Here is an 18,179-nt window from a genome sequence, read left to right on the forward strand (position 1 = left end):
GAAATGTTTTTTTCTTAAATACGTCTAAACCACTAGACTTAAAATTATATTAAATTTTGGAGCCCTAAAAATAGTCATATTAATCGGGGGCCCGAGGCGAATGCCTTTTTCAATACACTGTAGGCACACCTTTGTCCATACCCAAGGTAAAATAAAGGATAAAAGCAACCGAATAATATATATGTTCGGATAATGTCGTTGATAATGATGTCAGGCGATAAGTTTTTGCTATTTACATACATTCATGCACTTTAATTTGTCCAAACGAAAAACAAAGCAAAACACAAAATCAATTAGGTTTTAGTGACGGAAAATAGGCGTTGGGATGTGAAAGGAGCCATGACCCATGATGACCCACAAACCACAAGAGTTCTATGACACCACATGTGATGTCCGGTGAGGCCACAAAGAGATAAGGTTTATTGATTTTATTATGGTTACCATTTTCACCACCAAGTGTCAAATCCTTTGAACGTAACGTTTTTTTTTCCATGTTTTGGAGGCATTACTTTTAAGGTTTTATCCTTAGAAAGTTATAAGTTACAACTCTTGCGTATGTATGACCTGCGTACAAATATTTATGATCAGGTTTAAACATTTCAATCACCTATGTGACTATGTCATACATCTTATAATAAAAGACTTGACATCTTTTTATTTGATAGTTTTTTTTTTTTTTTGGCATCAAAAATACTTTTTATTTGATAGTTAATTAACTTTTTTTGGACCTTTTGGTTTATTAAGAAGTTCACGATCAAAACATTTGTTTAAATCAACACGTATACTTCTTGAAGGAACATTTTTGGATTTATTTATTTTTATTGGATATGTGTGTTGTGGAAACTCCAACGGATCACGGTAGTGAAAAGCCCATCTATAAAAAGATGTATCAGGAGAAAATTGTTGGACATTGGGCTTTTAAATTAACACGTATAAGTTACAAGGAGCCCTAATCTTAATCGTAATCAAAATTATAAATCCTCACCCTAACATCTTTATCTAATATATAAAAATAAAACAAAATCCTAACCTAATGTTATTTAAATAAAGCATCCCAGTGGGTTATAAATACAAATCAGGTTGATGGGAAAGACACACCAGACGAGAAACAATCAATAAAGCATTAGATCCCCAGTTTGTTGTTGATCATGGAACCCGGACTGATCGTCTTCATCGTCTCCATCAGCGTTATATGCTCTATATTAGTTATATATGATATACGACTGCATAACGATCACGAAGAGTCGTCGAGTAGGTCTTGAATCCCGTGCAAGTGGACAGGAAGTGCAATATGACGACGAGCTTGGTCTCGCTCATCAACCAAAACCCACCCAATGATTGATTGATTATATATCACTTTTGCTATTAGGGTTTCTCATCTCGAGTTTGTTTTGTTTCATTAGTTTTTTTCTTCTTTTCATTGTGTGTTATTATTTTACTTAATTGAGAGATTATCGTTCTACTTAAAGAAAACATGTGTTTTTCTGTGCTTTCCCCCAACACATGAACAAAGATTGAACTATGAAGGAATGGCATCTTAAATTTGCATTGTTCTAGTATTATTTTTTGGACTATTGTTTCAAATCCAAAGTAATAGGTGTTTAAAAATAGAAGTGTGACGTGATACCTGAAAAAGCGCAGACGTAAGTACTTAAGACAACCTCTAATGGTGATTTTTAACAAAATTAAACTTATTATAATAATCTGTGGGATTCTTTATATTTAAAAATATGTGCCAAATTAATCCTTAGCTAAGGATTAATCTTCCACAGATTCTTCACTGTGCGCGGATCCCATCGCCACGTGAGAATCCGCGATTGGCTCTTTTTTTTTTTAAACTGAATAAAAAATAAAAAATAATAAAATAATCAGAAAACTTACCTTGGTTATCGAGAGAGAGTATCAGGAGATCCACACTTTTTGCTTACAAACTTTATACACCGAGTACGTAAACGCATTACTTTCCAGAACTGAAAAAAAACTATTTACTTAATTTTTAACTAAAACTAGATTCACGGGTGTTTGTTTTCACTTTTCTATACATAAATTATTGTTTTAGAACATAAGTGGTATATATTTTTAATGTTAATCATATACTTAAATATTTATATAACTATTTCAAATACAATAATTTTATAATTTACATGTTATAATTAATTAATTGTTTAAATTGTATGTATTTACCACTTCTTATTATATATTTATCTTATTGTATTTGCATTTAGTTATTAAGCAAATTAACATATAATCAGAAAATATATTTTAAAATTATTTTGTATTTAATTTATGCTAAATTTTGACCCGTCTTTCAAAATTGGATTTCTTTTTACCAATATTAGATAATTTATTATTGTATATATAAAGTCTAAGATATGTTAATTTTAGATATGTATTATATAGTTTGTTAATTTTAAGCTGTTCTATCATCATATTATATTTTAAATAAATAATTTATATTTATGAAAATAAATTTATAAATTTACCAATTGAATATAATTTTATCATATTTATTTTAGTATAATAATTATATTTTAACATGATCATGACTATAAAGTAGATAAAATAGGATATACTTTATTTATTTTCATTTTTAAACGATAACTTAAAATACATTAAGTTATTGTTACAATTTTTTACACAGATTTATTAGAATTTTTAAAATATAATATATCAATATATATTTTATTTAAAATAAAAATATATTATGATTAAAGTAGTTACAAAGATTTTATATTATTAACTATAAAGAAATACATGTTAAATTTTATACATGTATTATATAGTTTGATAATGTTAACCCATCTTACCAACATATTAGATTTTATTTTTGAACATAAATATTTTATAATTACGAAAATAAAATAAATAAATATATAAATTTAATACAATTTTATTATATTTAGCTCAATATAATAATTTTATTTTAATATGATTGATTATGATTATATAATAAATAAAATATTATTGATTTTTATTTTTAATTTTATATAACTGAATATATTAATGTATAATAATATTTTAAACTAATTTCGAAATTAGCAAAAATATTTAAATATAATTTCGAAAATGAAGATCTTGTAAAAAAATTTTAAACAGATTTGTTAGAATTTTAAAATAAATATTTATATTTAAAATGAAAAGATATTATGATTGAAATATTTAAAAAATTAATTTATTATTAGTTTGAACTAAAATGTAATATGAATTTCTATGAATAGGTCCATTAGGTCCATTTTTTAAAAAATCACACATGAATCAAGGTTGTGACTTCTGTTTTAATATATAAGAAGTTAAGAAACTGTTTCTTATGCTTTTAAACCCTTAGTTATTAGTATGGAAAGTACACTCATTAACCAAACAAAAAACTATAATTCACTAACTAACCAAAATTACATTCTCTCTACGCTTTTCTCTTTCTATCTCTCTCTACCCTCTTTCTACAAAACTAATTTTTTTTTGGGAAATCTGTTTTTTTAGAGAAAAAAATGGTAACTATGTCCCTTTAGACTAATCTACACTAGTTTATGTCCTATTAGACTATTTTTTTTTTCAAAAATGGCAGTAATGCCCTTAAATTGTAATTTTTTTAAAAAGATAAATATTGAGTTCGACAAGCGGGATCGATCGATCCCACTTTACAAGTTACAGTGGATCGATCGATCCCGATCATTATTCAGAACAAAAAAAACGCGAAATATATACTGATCGACCTGGTCCATTTCACTCGATCGGCGAAGGTCGATTCCTACAGATCGACCGATCTGTAAGGATAGATCGATCGATCCCGTGCCCAGGAAAGAATCCCAAATCGATTTTTTGGTTTTGTATGATTTATTCCGGGTTGATTCCCACTTGATTTGAACCGACCAAGCATGATTTCAACTCTTAAGCTCGATTCTTGGGACGAAACCCATATTTCCCATTCACGAACAAAGGGGGAGAAATGTCCTTCCGACACTGGTTTTGTTTGAAGGTGGCAGAAGTACCCGACATACTTCTTAATAATAAAATATGTGGGCCCTTCAAACACTCAGCTCGAGCACCCAAAAGCACACCTTATCTTATCAGGCATGATGTTAGGAGTTTTCAAGGCTCCTAAGACAAATGTTGTAGTATAGAAGATTGTCGAACCAGTTCTGAGGGATATCAAAGCACTGAGAATGCAAGTACTCACTTAATCTAAGTGCAACCATGATAGATGGGTTTAAAGCTATGACTAAAACTAAAAAGCAATAACAGAATGATACTTTCTTGACTAAGGGAAAAGAGAACTCATGGGCATAGGGATTAGACCTTGGGTGATCAAGTATCGAACTAAGGATGGCAAATGATCAATCAAACTATCAACCTTAAGCCTAGACACAATTCTAAGCAAGCTCTATGTCTAGATGAATGCTCATTTGCTAACATATCTCAAACATCAAATGTCTTTGGTTGAATAATATGAAAGCAATCATTACTAACAAGTCTATTAGCTATCTTAGCACCTTTAACAACAAATGTCTTTGGCAAAGTATACTAAAAGCCTAGGAGAGTTGTCTCGGGCATTTCATCGAACACCTTTCGGGTGAGAAATGCCTAAGGATCAACACTGAGTGGCCAACTCAGAAGATGCATTATGATTACTCTACTAGCAAGGAAATATGAATGATCTACACTAAAACATCCTAGCTCTAACCTAATCACCCTTAATCTCCCTAACCCATGAATTCAAAAGGTGATTACTCACTAATCTCCATGATTCCTCTTAAACCCATATTGGATTTCAGATTAATCATGTAAAAGAAATAGATAAGAAATCAACACAAGAACATAACAATCAAAATCAAGAGATGAACTTCTCAAGAGAGTTTTTGTGTATTTCTCAATAGATCAAAAGATAAAAGATAATCTGCCTCTGGTGGCTACAAAAGATGTTTAAAACATAGGTTTTAGAAATGTAAAACGTGCATAATGAATGACCAAAAGGCCCTTAAGTAAACTAGAAATCGAGCAGTAATAGGCGCGGAGCGACCTCGGCATGTCGCTCCGGCAAGTCGCTCCGGCCTTCGGGAGCGACCTCAGTGGGTCGCTCTGAGAGGTCGCTCCAGGCTTCGCTTCGTGTCGTCTCGCCATAGAGACGCGAGCGACCTCGGGGTGTCGCTTGGGAGGTCGCTCGAGAGGGGGTGGTGTGAGATGCGAGCGACTTCGTGGTGTCGCTCCGGGAGGTCGCTCCGGTCTGTTCTCGCGTCTCGAGATGATGAAACCGCGAGCGACTTCTCCCTGTCGCTCTGGTAAGGTCGCTCCAATAGGGAGGTAGAGCGACTTGGTGGTGTCGCTCCGGACTGGTCGCTCCATGCCTTGCTCGCCCAATGACCACTCTAAACACTCCTTTTGAGCTCCAAATGCACCAAATGTCTCAAGAAACTCCATGTGGTACTCAAATACCTGATAGAGACATATGTATGCAAAATGCAACCTAAACATGTCTAAATCCTAATCTATATGATGAAAATGTTTATGAATGAATGGATAAAACAATGTAAATATGCAAGATATCAACTCCCCCAAACTTGTTCTTTTACTTGTCCACAAGTGAACTTTCTAGAACTCATAGGGAGAGAGGTTGAAGGTGGGAGCACATAGCCAAAAGAAACACAACTAGCACACTCTCTTATTACACTCTAGCTTCTCTAGGCCTATCTTAACTTTTTGTTCTTACACTCATCATCAAGCATCCACACATTCAAATCAACCAACTCTCACATTCATTAAGCACAAAACATCAGGTGAATTCTTGCAAATGGTCAGTTGGTCCAAGTCATTTGGTTGGGTAAGGGAAGGCTTTTATTCAAGTGATTCAAGAGGTTCAAAACATATGATCTTTAAGGTGGTTTACTCTCAAAACAAGTAGCCTTGACATTGCACATAATATATCTAAGAAAGGGACCAACTCATGCATACAATGCTCAATCTCCATTGTTCTACCTTTTTCCAAACATACAAATTCACAATCATTTCCCAATGTCAAACCCAACTCACATCTCTCACCAAAAGATCCTAAGAACTTTAACTCCTTCTCTTTGAAATCTACAAGGGATTTTTCACAACCTCAAAACATTTCTTAGCTCCTAACAACTTTGCTAGCCCCTTTTCTTTCTTTTCTTTCTTTTTTTTTTTTTTCTTTTTTTCGTTTTCTTTTTTCTTTTTTTTTTTTTTTTTTTTTTTTTAGGCTGGGGGCCAAGACTTTTCAAAACTTGAGCTAGAGGCTTCTATACTGGTCCCAATAAAACAATTCACTTAAGCACAAAGAGTCTATCTTTTCCTTTTCATTTCTCCCAAATCATAATCACAACACTCACCCCCACCTATAGCTAGACAATAGAGTGTCCAATCTAGCAAGAATGAAGATCAAGCATTGTCGTTCCCGATACTCTCAACATTATGCACATGTAAGACTTTCCGAAAAAGGCCTCACTCATCAAACAATGAAAGCTTAAAAGGAGGAAAGGTTTTGGGAGTGGTCTACCACTAGAGTTTGTCAAAAAAGATTGGTATAAAAGATGTGACAACTCAAGTGTGTATAGCCATGACTCAGTACACAAGGGACCATGAGCAAGAAGCATTAAGTTCGTTCAGTTCAAATAAGGTTGTAGTTGGCTTCAAAGACTGAGTTTCAGCAATCAACAAGTTTCAGGAAGAGTTTTCAAGGCTCGAAACATACAAGTCTTTTTGAGAGGTGCAAAAGCTACTCAAGTGCAACGTAGTGTTCTTTACAAGGCATTCAAAATCATTGCTCCCAATGCAAGTGAATGCAACCTATATGCTCTAGACTCTCCTAAAAATGCAAATGATGCAAACTAAATGATTGATTTTTTTTTTTTTATCTATGCAAATAGGTATGCCATGCATGACTCAATGAAACAACATCAAAGCAAACATGATCAAATACTTGGTACCTCCCCCAAACTTGAGTTACACAGTCTCTGTGTCGTCAAGTAGAGAGAGAGATACCGAAAAGAAGACTAATATGCAAAAATGAAATGGTATATACAAGGGAGTGTGGTGGGTTACCTTCTATAGGGAATGAGTAGAGGGAGATGCTCCCTCCTCGTCGTCCTCAGGTGGTAACTCTTCAAGGTGCTCATCAGCAGGAGTGCCCATCTCTTCAATGTAGAAGGCTTGCCCGAACACAGTTGGTTTCCTCATTTTCCCTTGATGTCAAAGTGGAGGATGTTCTCTTTACCCAAATGGAGATCAATCGTGCCTCCTTCACATTAACAATAGCTCCTGCTGTAGCTAAGAATGGCCTTCCTAGAATCAATGGATCTTGAGCCTCCTCACCCATCTCAAGCACCACAAAATCTGTAGGTATCTCATACCTTCCAATCTTCACAGGGAGGTCCTCTAAGATGCCCACAGGTACTTCACTGAACGATCAGCTAACACCAGAGAGAGTCTACACTTCTTGTACTGAGTGAATCCAAGCTTCTTTGCAACAGACAAAGGCATCAAGCTGACACTAGCTCCCAAATCGCAGAGACTTTTCTCAAATACCATAGGTCCAAGAGCACAAGGTAGTGTGAAGCTTCCTGGATCCTCTAATTTCTCTGGAACATCAAGCCTCTGGATGATGGCATTGCACTCATGGGTAAGAATCATCATGCCTTCCATCTCCTTCTTCTTTGCAGCTACAACATCTTTCAGGAACTTGTTGTATTGAGGAATCAACATGAAAGCATCGATGATGGGCATTGCAACCTGAGCTTCACTCATTTGCTTCTCAAACAGAGCCTTGTACTTCTCTAGCAGCTGCTTCTTGAATCTACCAGGGAATGGAAGTTTGGGTTCATAGGGAGGAGGAACAAAAGAACTTTCACTTGCTGGAGTAACAACTTCACCATCATTTACCTTTGGCTTCCACTATCTTCTCCAAGATCTCGTCATTGATCTTCTCATCAACAATCACCACTTCATCATCTATGTTGATGGCAACCCCCTCACCTAGTTTCTCAGCATCCTTGGTGAGGGTTCTAGGAGGTAACTGTACCACTCCTAAGGGTGATAGCTTTGGCCTCCTTGGGGTTTGGTCAGACTTTCCAGGTAGAGATCCTTGCTGGCGATTCTGGTGAGTGTTCATGGAAGCAAACTGATTCTCTAAATTCCTGACTGTAGAAGCAAGGTGTGAGAATTTGTTGTTGAGCTCATTGTAGCTCCCATCAATCTTGGAATGAAGGTTCTTCAACTCATAACCAACATGCTTCTCACTTCTAGTCTGAGACTCCAAGATTTGTTTCAGTAAGGTATCAGTGCTGCTCTCTTGAGGAGCAGAGGAACCAGACGAGGGTTTTGCTGAGGCTGATAGCTGCCTTGCTGGTTGTTTCTTGGCGGATAGCCACTCTGTTGGTTGTTTGGATAGGATTTCTGTTGGTAGTTGTTGTACTGAAAGTTGGGCTCTTTTTGTACCAGCTACCATTGTTGTTGATGAAACACAACTCTTCTTGACCTTCCAAACCCTCAACCTCATTGACAGCAAGTGGATCTTCCTGCTTGGAGTTACCAACAAACTTCAGCTGCTCTTGGGTGGCTTTTTCAGCAATGAGTAGGTCGATCTTGTCTTCCAAAGCTTTGATCTCTTTCCTCGTCTGCTTATCATCTGTTCTACTGCCTCTGTCGTGGTCTCCACTGTAGACTGCATCACTCTTTACCATGTTGTCAACCAGCTCTTCTGCATCCTCCTCAGTTCTCCCCAAGAAGAACCCATTGCTAGCTGTATCCAGTCTGGCTCTGTACTTAGGAAGAGCACCACGGTAGAATGTGCTCAGCAAGCTCTCCTTAGAAAAGCCATGGTGTGGGCATTGAGCTTGGTAGCCCTTGAATCTCTCCCAGGCTTCACTGAAGCCTTCCAAGTTCTTCTGTTGAAAGCTGGAAATCTCGTTTCTCAGCTTAGCAGTTCTTGAAGTAGAGAAGAACTTCTCCAAGAATGCTTTCTTGCAGTCATCCCAAGTGGTGATGGAGTCACTGGGTAGAGACTTCTCCCACTGACGTGCCTTATCCCCCAAAGAGAAAGGGAATAGCTTGAGCTTTAAGGCATCTTCGGACACACCATTGGTTTTTGACAACCCACAGTAGCTGTCGAACCTGTCCAAGTGAAATGGATCCTCTAGAGCCAAGCCATGATACTTGTTGTTCTCGATCACGTTGAGGAGTCCTGATTTGATCTCAAAGTTGTTGGCTGCCACAGCTGGTGCTCGGATTCCCAATCTATGACCATGAATGTTGGGGCGGTCGTAAGTGCCAATGGATCGAGCTGCTCGCTGTTGGTTTGCTGGAGCATTGTTATTAGCGCCATTGACGCCTGCATCATGCTGATGTATGTCTCCCATATCAGTGTCCAATCTCTGCAAGTGAGCATGTTGCTCTTCTTCTCTTCTCTTTCTAGCACACTCTCTCTCTAAAGCTCTGATGTCTGCAGCTCTTGGAACTAGGTTTGATGGACCCCTGCTCCTCAAGTTCATACACCTGTAGATTAAAGGGAGGTGAAGAAAGAGAATCAGTAACAAAAGAAAATAAAAATGACTTAGTCTCAAGCAAGTGACTAAATCTCAATGTTTAAATCTACTCAGAATTTGGCAACGGCGCCAATTTGATGTTAGGAGTTTTCAAGGCTCCTAAGACAAATGTTGTAGTATAGAAGATTGTCGAACCAGTTCTGAGGGATATCAAAGCACTGAGAATGCAAGTACTCACTTAATCTAAGTGCAACCAATGATTTAGATGGTTTTAAGCTATGACTAAAACTAAAAAGCAATAACAGAATGATACTTTCTTGACTAAGGGAAAAGAGAACTCATGGGCATAGGGATTAGACCTTGGGTGATCAAGTATCGAACTAAGGATGGCAAATGATCAATCAAACTATCAACCTTAAGCCTAGACACAATTCTAAGCAAGCTCTATGTCTAGATGAATGCTCATTTGCTAACATATCTCAAACATCAAATGTCTTTGGTTGAATAATATGAAAGCAATCATTACTAACAAGTCTATTAGCTATCTTAGCACCTTTAACAACAAATGTCTTTGGCAAAGTATACTAAAAGCCTAGGAGAGTTGTCTCGGGCATTTCATCGAACACCTTTCGGGTGAGAAATGCCTAAGGATCAACAACTGAGTGGCCAACTCAGAAGATGCATTATGATTACTCTACTAGCAAGGAAATATGAATGATCTACACTAAAACATCCTAGCTCTAACCTAATCACCCTTAATCTCCCTAACCCATGAATTCAAAAGGTGATTACTCACTAATCTCCATGATTCCTCTTAAACCCATATTGGATTTCAGATTAATCATGTAAAGAAATAGATAAGAAATCAACACAAGAACATAACAATCAAAATCAAGAGATGAACTTCTCAAGAGAGTTTTTGTGTATTTCTCAATAGATCAAAAGATAAAAGATAATCTGCCTCTGGTGGCTACAAAGATGTTTAAAACATAGGTTTTAGAAATGTAAAACGTGCATAATGAAATGACCAAAAGGCCCTTAAGTAAACTAGAAATCGAGCAGATAATAGGCGCGGAGCGACCTCGGCATGTCGCTCCGGCAAGTCGCTCCGGCCTCCGGGAGCGACCTCAGTGGGTCGCTCTGAGAGGTCGCTCCAGGCTTCGCTTCGTGTCGTCTCGCCATAGAGACGCGAGCGACCTCGGGGTGTCGCTTTGGGAGGTCGCTCCGAGAGGGGTGTGAGATGCGAGCGACTTCGTGCTGTCGCTCCGGGAGGTCGCTCCGGGCTCGTTCTCGCGTCTCCGAGTGATGAAACCGCGAGCGACTTCTCCCTGTCGCTCTGGTAAGGTCGCTCCAATAGGGAGGTCAGAGCGACTTGGTGGTGTCGCTCCGGACTGGTCGCTCCATGCCTTGCTCGCCCAATGACCACTCTAAACACTCCTTTTGAGCTCCAAATGCACCCAAATTCTCCAGAAACTCCATGTGGTACTCAAATACCTGATAGAGACATATGTATGCAAAATGCAACCTAAACATGTCTAAATCCTAATCTATATGATGAAAATGTTTATGAATGAATGGATAAAACAATGTAAATATGCAAGATATCACGCATCTAATACACCAAACTGATTTATTGGAGTTGGTAACTGTGTAGTGAAAGTTATGCTTCATTGCACATAACTCAAACCTCGCTTTCAAAACTGTTTTGTTGAGGAAAAGATCTCCCGTCTTAACCAATTCGACCACCTGACTCTTTGCCAATTTTTCTCTGTTTTCTTTTTCAGAATTGATCTTGTCAGCATCATAATCATCTCCTTCAACCTCGTCTTGCTTCATTTTTCCTTTCTTCTTCTCGTTATGCTTGTCAGCATCATAATCATCTCCATCAACTTCACTTTGCTTCATCTTCCCTTTCCTCTTCTCGTTATGCTTAGCCCCCTTAACAATATTTGAAGCGGTCCCAATGTCACAAAGATTTCGCTTGTTCTCTTCACTAGTACTTGCATCAGTTGGCATCTTATTAAGATCAATGTCGATCTTATTTGGATTTCCTTGCTTTGCTTTATAGCTGACACACAATTGAGTTGACTGATGCTTCTTACAAAACCCTAGAAAATTTTGAACTTGCCTTGAGTTTCCAATGATCACTGGTGGACATTTTGATGAATTGATCAATCCAATAGGAAGGTAACTCAACTCCAAATCAGCATCTGTTTCTTCAAAACCAAAATCCTCTATAACGTTTTTCTGTAACTCTTCCGGAGAAGACTTCAATTCCAAAGCAAGTAACCTTCCCCCTTTCTTTTTATCAACATTAAAACTCCAACCTGAAGATACAACCAATTCCCAAACACCACATGAAGCATAGACATGAATCATGGTAAAAATAATGTGAAAATTTTGTGAACAATCAATGGAATATAGAAGACGGCGAAGAAGGTTGCCAAGGTTTTTTTTGTGGCTTTTTTTTGTTCTTTTTCGTTTTTTTTTTAAAATCGATTTTTTAAAAAATATAAAAGTGAATATTCTCAAATATTTTGTTTCCATATTTTTAGGAACTGATTTCTTATCCGTAGAATACAACTAATATGTAGAAATCAGTTTCTACAGTTTTTTAGAATTATAGTAATGTTTAGAATTTGATTTCTACATGTTTTAGATTTATAGTAAATCTGTAGAAGTCGGTTTCTACATGTTTTAGAATTAGATTAATGTGTAGATTTTGATTTCTAAGAATTTTAGAATGGTAGGTTAAGCGCGGAATGTGTATTCTACATATTTGTAGAATACTCCTATTTACGTAGATCACGTATTCTAAACATTGTAGATTCAATGAAAAAAGTAGATTTTGTTTTCTACTTCGTAGAATGTCATTTCTACTTATTTTAGAACATAATCTGAAATTTATAATTTTAAATTTTTTTATAACTGGAAAATATACCATTAAGTTCATATATGTATTTTAACAAATGTTACTATTTTTTCAAATTTTTTTTGTTTGTAAAACTATTTATTAGAATTATTTTCATAAATATTAAAGGGTATTGTAGGAAAATATGACACAAAATATAGATTAGTCTAAAGGGACATAGTTACTATTTTTTTGCTCTAAAAAAACAGTTTTCCCTTTTTTTTTGGTTATTTCACAAATAAGCTCTTTTTAGTGTACGAAAGAGTTGTTAACCCTAGCTGCACTCTCTTGAATTATACTGTACTTCTCTTAAAACTTGGGTTACAGATCAAGGCAAAACCCCAACAGGAAAAAAAAATAGATATCTAAGAGCACTACTAATTAGGAATTAGCAAACGCTAAACCCCAAAAGACAAAAATGTAAGATGCGGCCCAGAATCAAAAGGCCGTAATTGTTGTTTTTTTTTTAAATTTTAAAATAGAAGAGTATAAAAGAAGGTAAAAAAGAAAACTTTTGGCCTTTCTCCAGATACATCTCCCCAATCACGCGTCCCCTCCCGCTTCTCACTCATGCGTAGGGGAAACTCGAAGCTTCCACTTCCCAAAAAACTGATCTCTCTGACTCTCTCGATATCCTCTGTAATTCCATCTCCTACGATCGCTTGATCCATCTCCTTTCCTCGTAACCTGCATAAACATTTTCGAATTCTAAAAGTGTAATTGATTCTGATCGGACGAGTATATTCTGCAGGATCGGCTCTAGTATTTTTGATTCTTCGTTCAGATAGAATGGTGGGAAACGACTGGGTGAACAGTTACCTGGAGGCGATCCTCGCCGCGGAACCGGGGATCGGCGATTCCAAATACAGCGACTCCAAATCCTCGCTGCTTCTGAGAGAGCGTGGCCATTTCAGTCCCACTCGTTATTTCGTTGAGGAGGTCATCACTGGATTCGATGAGACCGATCTCCACCGCTCTTGGATTCAGGTATACACCACACTCTCCCTCCCTCTCTTTTGATTTTTTTTTTTACTTTATTGTTGGATTGGTTCTGCGCAGGCTGCTGCAACGAGAAGTCCGCAGGAGAGGAACACGAGGCTGGAGAATCTCTGCTGGAGGATTTGGAATCTCGCTCGCCAGAAGAAGCAGGTTGATCATCAGAGTTGTTGTCAATCTTTGATTATTTGTTTCTTTGGATTGTGTTGAGAGTAATTTGAGATATTGTTAGAAGAATAATTATTGTGTTTACTCTTTCTTCACTTAGGTTGCAGGGAAGTATGCTAAGCGTACTGCGAAACGTCATCTCTTGCGAGAGAGAGCACGCTTGGAGGCTACTGCTGATATGTCAGAGGACTTATCGGAAGGAGAGAAAGCTGACGTGCCTGGTGAGATTCTTACTCCCACTGATAGCAGCAAAGGGAGAATGTCTCGGATCAGCTCTGTTGATGTGTTTGAGAATTGGTTTGCTCAGCACAAAGAAAAGAAGCTTTACATCGTCTTAATAAGGTATATATGTTACTTGATTGAGATTTTCAACACAATAGAAGCAAATAATATTGGAGCTCTTCTTGCAGTCTTCATGGTTTGATACGAGGTGAGAACATGGAGCTTGGTCGGGACTCTGATACCGGTGGCCAGGTTGGCTTTCTGCAATGGTTTAGTCATTCGTTTCACACAGCATTTAACATTTTTCTGGCAAACAGGTGAAGTATGTTGTGGAGCTTGCAAGGGCTTTGGGATCAATGCCGGGAGTCTACCGGGTTGATTTGCTGACCCGTCAGGTATCAGCACCGGATGTTGACTGGAGCTACGCTGAACCATCTGAGATGCTTAATCCTCTGGAATCAGACACAGATCAGGAGCATGGAGAGAGTAGTGGAGCTTATATAATCCGTATACCATTCGGTCCAAAAGATAAATATGTAGAGAAAGAGCTCCTCTGGCCTCATATCCCTGAGTTTGTTGACAGGGCGCTTAGCCATGTCATGCAGATGTCCAAAGCTCTTAGTGAGCATATCGGTGGTGGGAAACCGGTTTGGCCTGTTGCTATTCACGGGCACTATGCGGATGCAGGAGATTCCACCGCACTTCTCTCGGGGGCTCTAAATGTACCGATGGTTTTCACCGGACATTCTCTGGGTCGTGATAAGCTGGAGCAACTCCTGAAACAAGGCCGGCCGAAAGAAGAGATAAATTCTAACTACAAAATAATGAGGCGGATTGAGGCAGAGGAGCTATGCCTTGATGCCTCTGAGATTATTATAACTAGCACAAGGCAAGAGATTGAAGAGCAGTGGCGTCTTTATGATGGTTTTGATCCAGTTTTGGAGCGAAAACTCAGAGCTAGGATGAAAAGGGGTGTGAGCTGTCATGGCAGATTTATGCCTCGCATGGTGGTAAGTATCATCTCTATCCTGTCTTCTTAGTTACTCTCTGCTACAGGTGATTTCTGTTTCTGAACATTTCTTTGTGTTGATTGGTAGCTTTGTTGTCTGAATGTAGGTGATTCCTCCAGGCATGGAATTTCATCACATTGTACCGCATGATGTGGATAACGATGGGGAAGGAGCTAGAGACGATGAAAATCCACAATCTCCTGATCCGCCAATTTGGTCTGAGGTTAGTGTAATCTTTGAACAGTAAATATTTTTCTTTTACATATTAGATGACAGTGTTACCTGCAAGTTGTTTCAGTGCTACCTTTATATTTACTGTAAACTCTTCACATTGGCAGATTATGCGTTTCTTTTCTAACCCACGCAAGCCCATGATACTCGCTCTTGCTCGGCCAGACCCTAAGAAAAACTTGGTAACTCTAGTCAAAGCATTTGGAGAATGTCGTCCATTAAGGGAACTTGCTAACCTTGTAGGTTTTCTTCTTTATCTTCTCAACTGAAGCACGTCTATGATCCGCTTTTAGTTTTCATGGGCAGTGTTTCACTTTTGCACATTTTTTTGTTTGTTAATTGTAGACTTTGATAATGGGAAACCGAGATGATATCAATGAATTGTCTAGCACCAATGCTTCGGTGCTTCTTTCCATTCTGAAACTGATCGACAAGTATGATCTTTATGGTCAAGTGGCAATGCCTAAGCATCACAAACAATCGGATGTTCCAGAGATTTACCGCTTAGGAGCCAAAACAAAAGTAAGGTTCTAGACTCATTTCAAATACAGTTCTTACAGTTACTTTTCTCTTCATAGCTCATTTCTGTCCCAATTTATCCTCGTTGTGCCTTTTAACTTTTTTTAACTGATATAGTAATATGGGTTCTGAAAGTATAACTTTACTGCATAGTCCATTCAGCCAATAAAAAATTTCAACGTATAGGATGTTAACTTGTATTTCTGCAGCTGTTACTCTAAAGCAGTTTGTTCATCCATCTTATCTCAAATAATTTTTCTCAGGGAGTTTTTATCAATCCAGCTGTGATTGAACCATTTGGACTGACTCTTATTGAGGTAACTGTCTTTGTTTTCTCTTAAGTGCTCTTGTTCTTTGTCATTCTATCTTTTGACCAAGCGATGTGTCTAACAGGCAGGAGCTCATGGATTGCCCATTGTTGCAACAAAAAATGGAGGTCCCGTCGACATTAACCGGGTTTGTATCTCCCGATAATACAGATGACTTTACATTTGTGATCCTATACTTCCATGAAATTAACCTTCTGATGAAATGGGCTAACTAATTGACAGGTTCTTGACAATGGTCTTTTGGTTGACCCTCATGATCAGCAAGCTATAGCTGATGCTCTCCTGAAACTGGTTTCAGACAAAAATCTCTGGACAAGATGCAGACAGAACGGCCTAAAAAACATACACCTATTTTCTTGGCCAGAGCACTGTAAGACCTACCTGTCTCGCATAGCAGCGTGCAAGCAAAGACATCCTCAGTGGCAGAGCACTGATTTTGAAAACTCTGACCCTGATTCACCTAGTGATTCACTCAGAGACATCAATGATATCTCTCTGAACCTAAAACTTTCCTTAGACGGAGAGAAAGGAGAAGGTAAGAGTACCAATTTAGATGCTGAAGAGAACTCTGGTGAAAGAAAAGCGAAGATAGAGAAAGCTGTTTCAACACTGGCGCCAAAGAGCACATCGCCGGACAAGGTCTATGGAAGTGGCAAGATTCCGACTCTGAAAAGACGGAAGTATATCTTTGTTATCTCCGTGGACTGTGACAAAGCCTCAGATCTTCTTGAAGTGGTTAAAACAGTTATTGATGTGGGCGGAAGAAACGGGTCTTCGATAGGATTCATCCTCTCAACCTCAATGAACGTATCCGAGACTCATTCCACAATTATTTCAGGAGGCTTAAACCCTCAAGATTTTGACGCCGTGATCTGCAACAGCGGAAGTGAACTCTACTTCACATCCTCTGCATCTGAAGACAAGACCAAACTACCTTATGCGCTAGAATCAGATTACCATTCACACATAGAGTACAGGTGGGGAGGAGAGAGCCTGAGAAAGACTTTGGTCCGTTGGATCAGTTCAGTACACGAGAAGAAGAAGAGGCAACATGATGGCGAGATTCTATCGGAAGATGAATCTTCCTCATCTAACTACTGCCTATCTTTCAAAGTCAAAGAGCCGACTCTGGTAAAATGAAACTCGATAATTATACAATATGTATTCGCTCAACTTGGGTATTCCTAACGTGGTGGGTTGGCTTCATATGATACTCTTGGCAGGTACCTCCGGTAAAGGAGCTGAGAAAGTTGATGAGAGTTCAGGCTTTGCGTTGCAATGCAGTATACTGCAAAGGAGGAACTAAGCTCAACGTAATCCCTGTCCTTGCTTCACGATCTCAGGCCCTCAGGTATCTTCTGAATCTACTAGAAACATAGATGACTTCAGACGCTAATTTATGCGTTGAAGTTTGCATTTCAAGATCTAGAACCTCTCTCATTCTGATCACCACACCAAAGAACTTACCTCTCTGGTTTCTTCAGGTATTTGCTGGTGAGGTGGGGAGTGGATTTATCGAAGATGGTGGTTTTCGTGGGAGACAGCGGAGACACGGACTACGAAGGGCTGCTTGGAGGAGTGCACAAAACAGTAATAGTCAAAGGTGTAGCGAGTGATGCAACCGCACGTGTGCTTCATGGCAACAGAAGCTACCCACTAGAGGACGTGACTCCAGTTAACAGTCCCAACATCACCGAAGCGGAACAATGTGACCGCGACTGCATTAAGGCTGCTCTTGAGAAGCTCGGCGTAAAAATCTGAGATATGAGGTTGCATCGTTTGTATGATGATATGATGAATGATGATAAAACATAAAAGGTACTCAAGTATTCTTCCTTTTTCCTTGACTAATAAAACAAGTACTGTATGTTTTTTTCTTTATAAAAACTCGAGGGATCATTGGAAAAATAAGAGCCACTATATTGAGTTATTTCCACATTATCTAGCAGCTTATACATTTAAATATTTATTAGTACTTTGTATGAATACACCAATCCGCAGTGATGTCTAAGGAGCTTTCGCTTTACGTAACTAATCTTGGGTAAAAAATCATATATCCTCTGTGCATCCCTCTGCCATGTGTGCTATTCATGAGAGCACATCTGCCGTTTAAAACAACAATTTATAGGAAAAACAGATTTAGTGGGGGGAGAAAAACGGTGATGCGAGGAAAACAAAGATAAAACGTGCAATACACACAACTCTTAAACTTTGTTGTTCAATTAACAAAACCAAAAAAAAAAATATATATATATTTAAATGTTCTCAGTATAAAGATCAGTACTTGTAGGATAAAGATAAA

At 38.0% G+C, this 18,179-nt stretch overlaps 1 protein-coding gene and 1 non-coding gene across 4 annotated transcripts; both read left to right on the forward strand.

Moving 5' to 3' along the window:
* Nucleotides 1-8,820: 8,820 nt before the first annotated feature.
* On the forward strand, nt 8,821-8,927 carry LOC125576040. Its single transcript, XR_007314574.1, has one exon. It is a non-coding gene; the product is annotated as a small nucleolar RNA R71 (small nucleolar RNA).
* A 3,998-nt stretch (nt 8,928-12,925) lies between these two features.
* Nucleotides 12,926-17,818, forward strand: LOC106348525 (probable sucrose-phosphate synthase 2). 3 transcript variants are annotated; one of them, XM_013788277.3, is made up of 14 exons: nt 12,931-13,041; nt 13,154-13,389; nt 13,462-13,551; nt 13,667-13,908; nt 13,977-14,040; nt 14,106-14,798; nt 14,905-15,021; nt 15,137-15,268; nt 15,375-15,551; nt 15,812-15,865; nt 15,942-16,004; nt 16,100-17,008; nt 17,101-17,228; nt 17,362-17,818. In XM_013788277.3, exons 2-14 carry the CDS (start codon nt 13,192-13,194, stop codon nt 17,636-17,638), a joined length of 3,144 nt encoding a protein of 1,047 aa, XP_013643731.2. In that variant the 5' UTR covers nt 12,931-13,041; nt 13,154-13,191; the 3' UTR covers nt 17,639-17,818. The 3 variants fall into 3 exon arrangements, with proteins under 3 accessions (XP_013643730.2, XP_013643731.2, XP_048591084.1); XM_048735127.1 differs by having other exon boundaries at nt 12,951-13,084; XM_013788276.3 differs by having other exon boundaries at nt 12,926-13,389.
* The last annotated feature ends 361 nt before the right edge of the window (nt 17,819-18,179 follow it).

Source organism: Brassica napus, chromosome A6, assembly GCF_020379485.1.
Source record: "Brassica napus cultivar Da-Ae chromosome A6, Da-Ae, whole genome shotgun sequence".
NCBI classification, from domain to species: domain Eukaryota; kingdom Viridiplantae; phylum Streptophyta; class Magnoliopsida; order Brassicales; family Brassicaceae; genus Brassica; species Brassica napus.

What these genes read in the sequence shown, in the direction of transcription:
- LOC106348525 (XM_013788276.3), top strand. Translation starts at nt 13,192, where the DNA reads ATGGTGGGAAACGACTGGGTGAACAGTTACCTGGAGGCGATCCTCGCC. An exon ending in CTTTACATCGTCTTAATAAG is followed by an intron (nt 13,909 to 13,976) that starts GTATATATGTTA and finishes CTCTTCTTGCAG; the next exon opens with TCTTCATGGTTTGATACGAG. An exon ending in AAGTCAAAGAGCCGACTCTG is followed by an intron (nt 17,009 to 17,100) that starts GTAAAATGAAAC and finishes TACTCTTGGCAG; the next exon opens with GTACCTCCGGTAAAGGAGCT.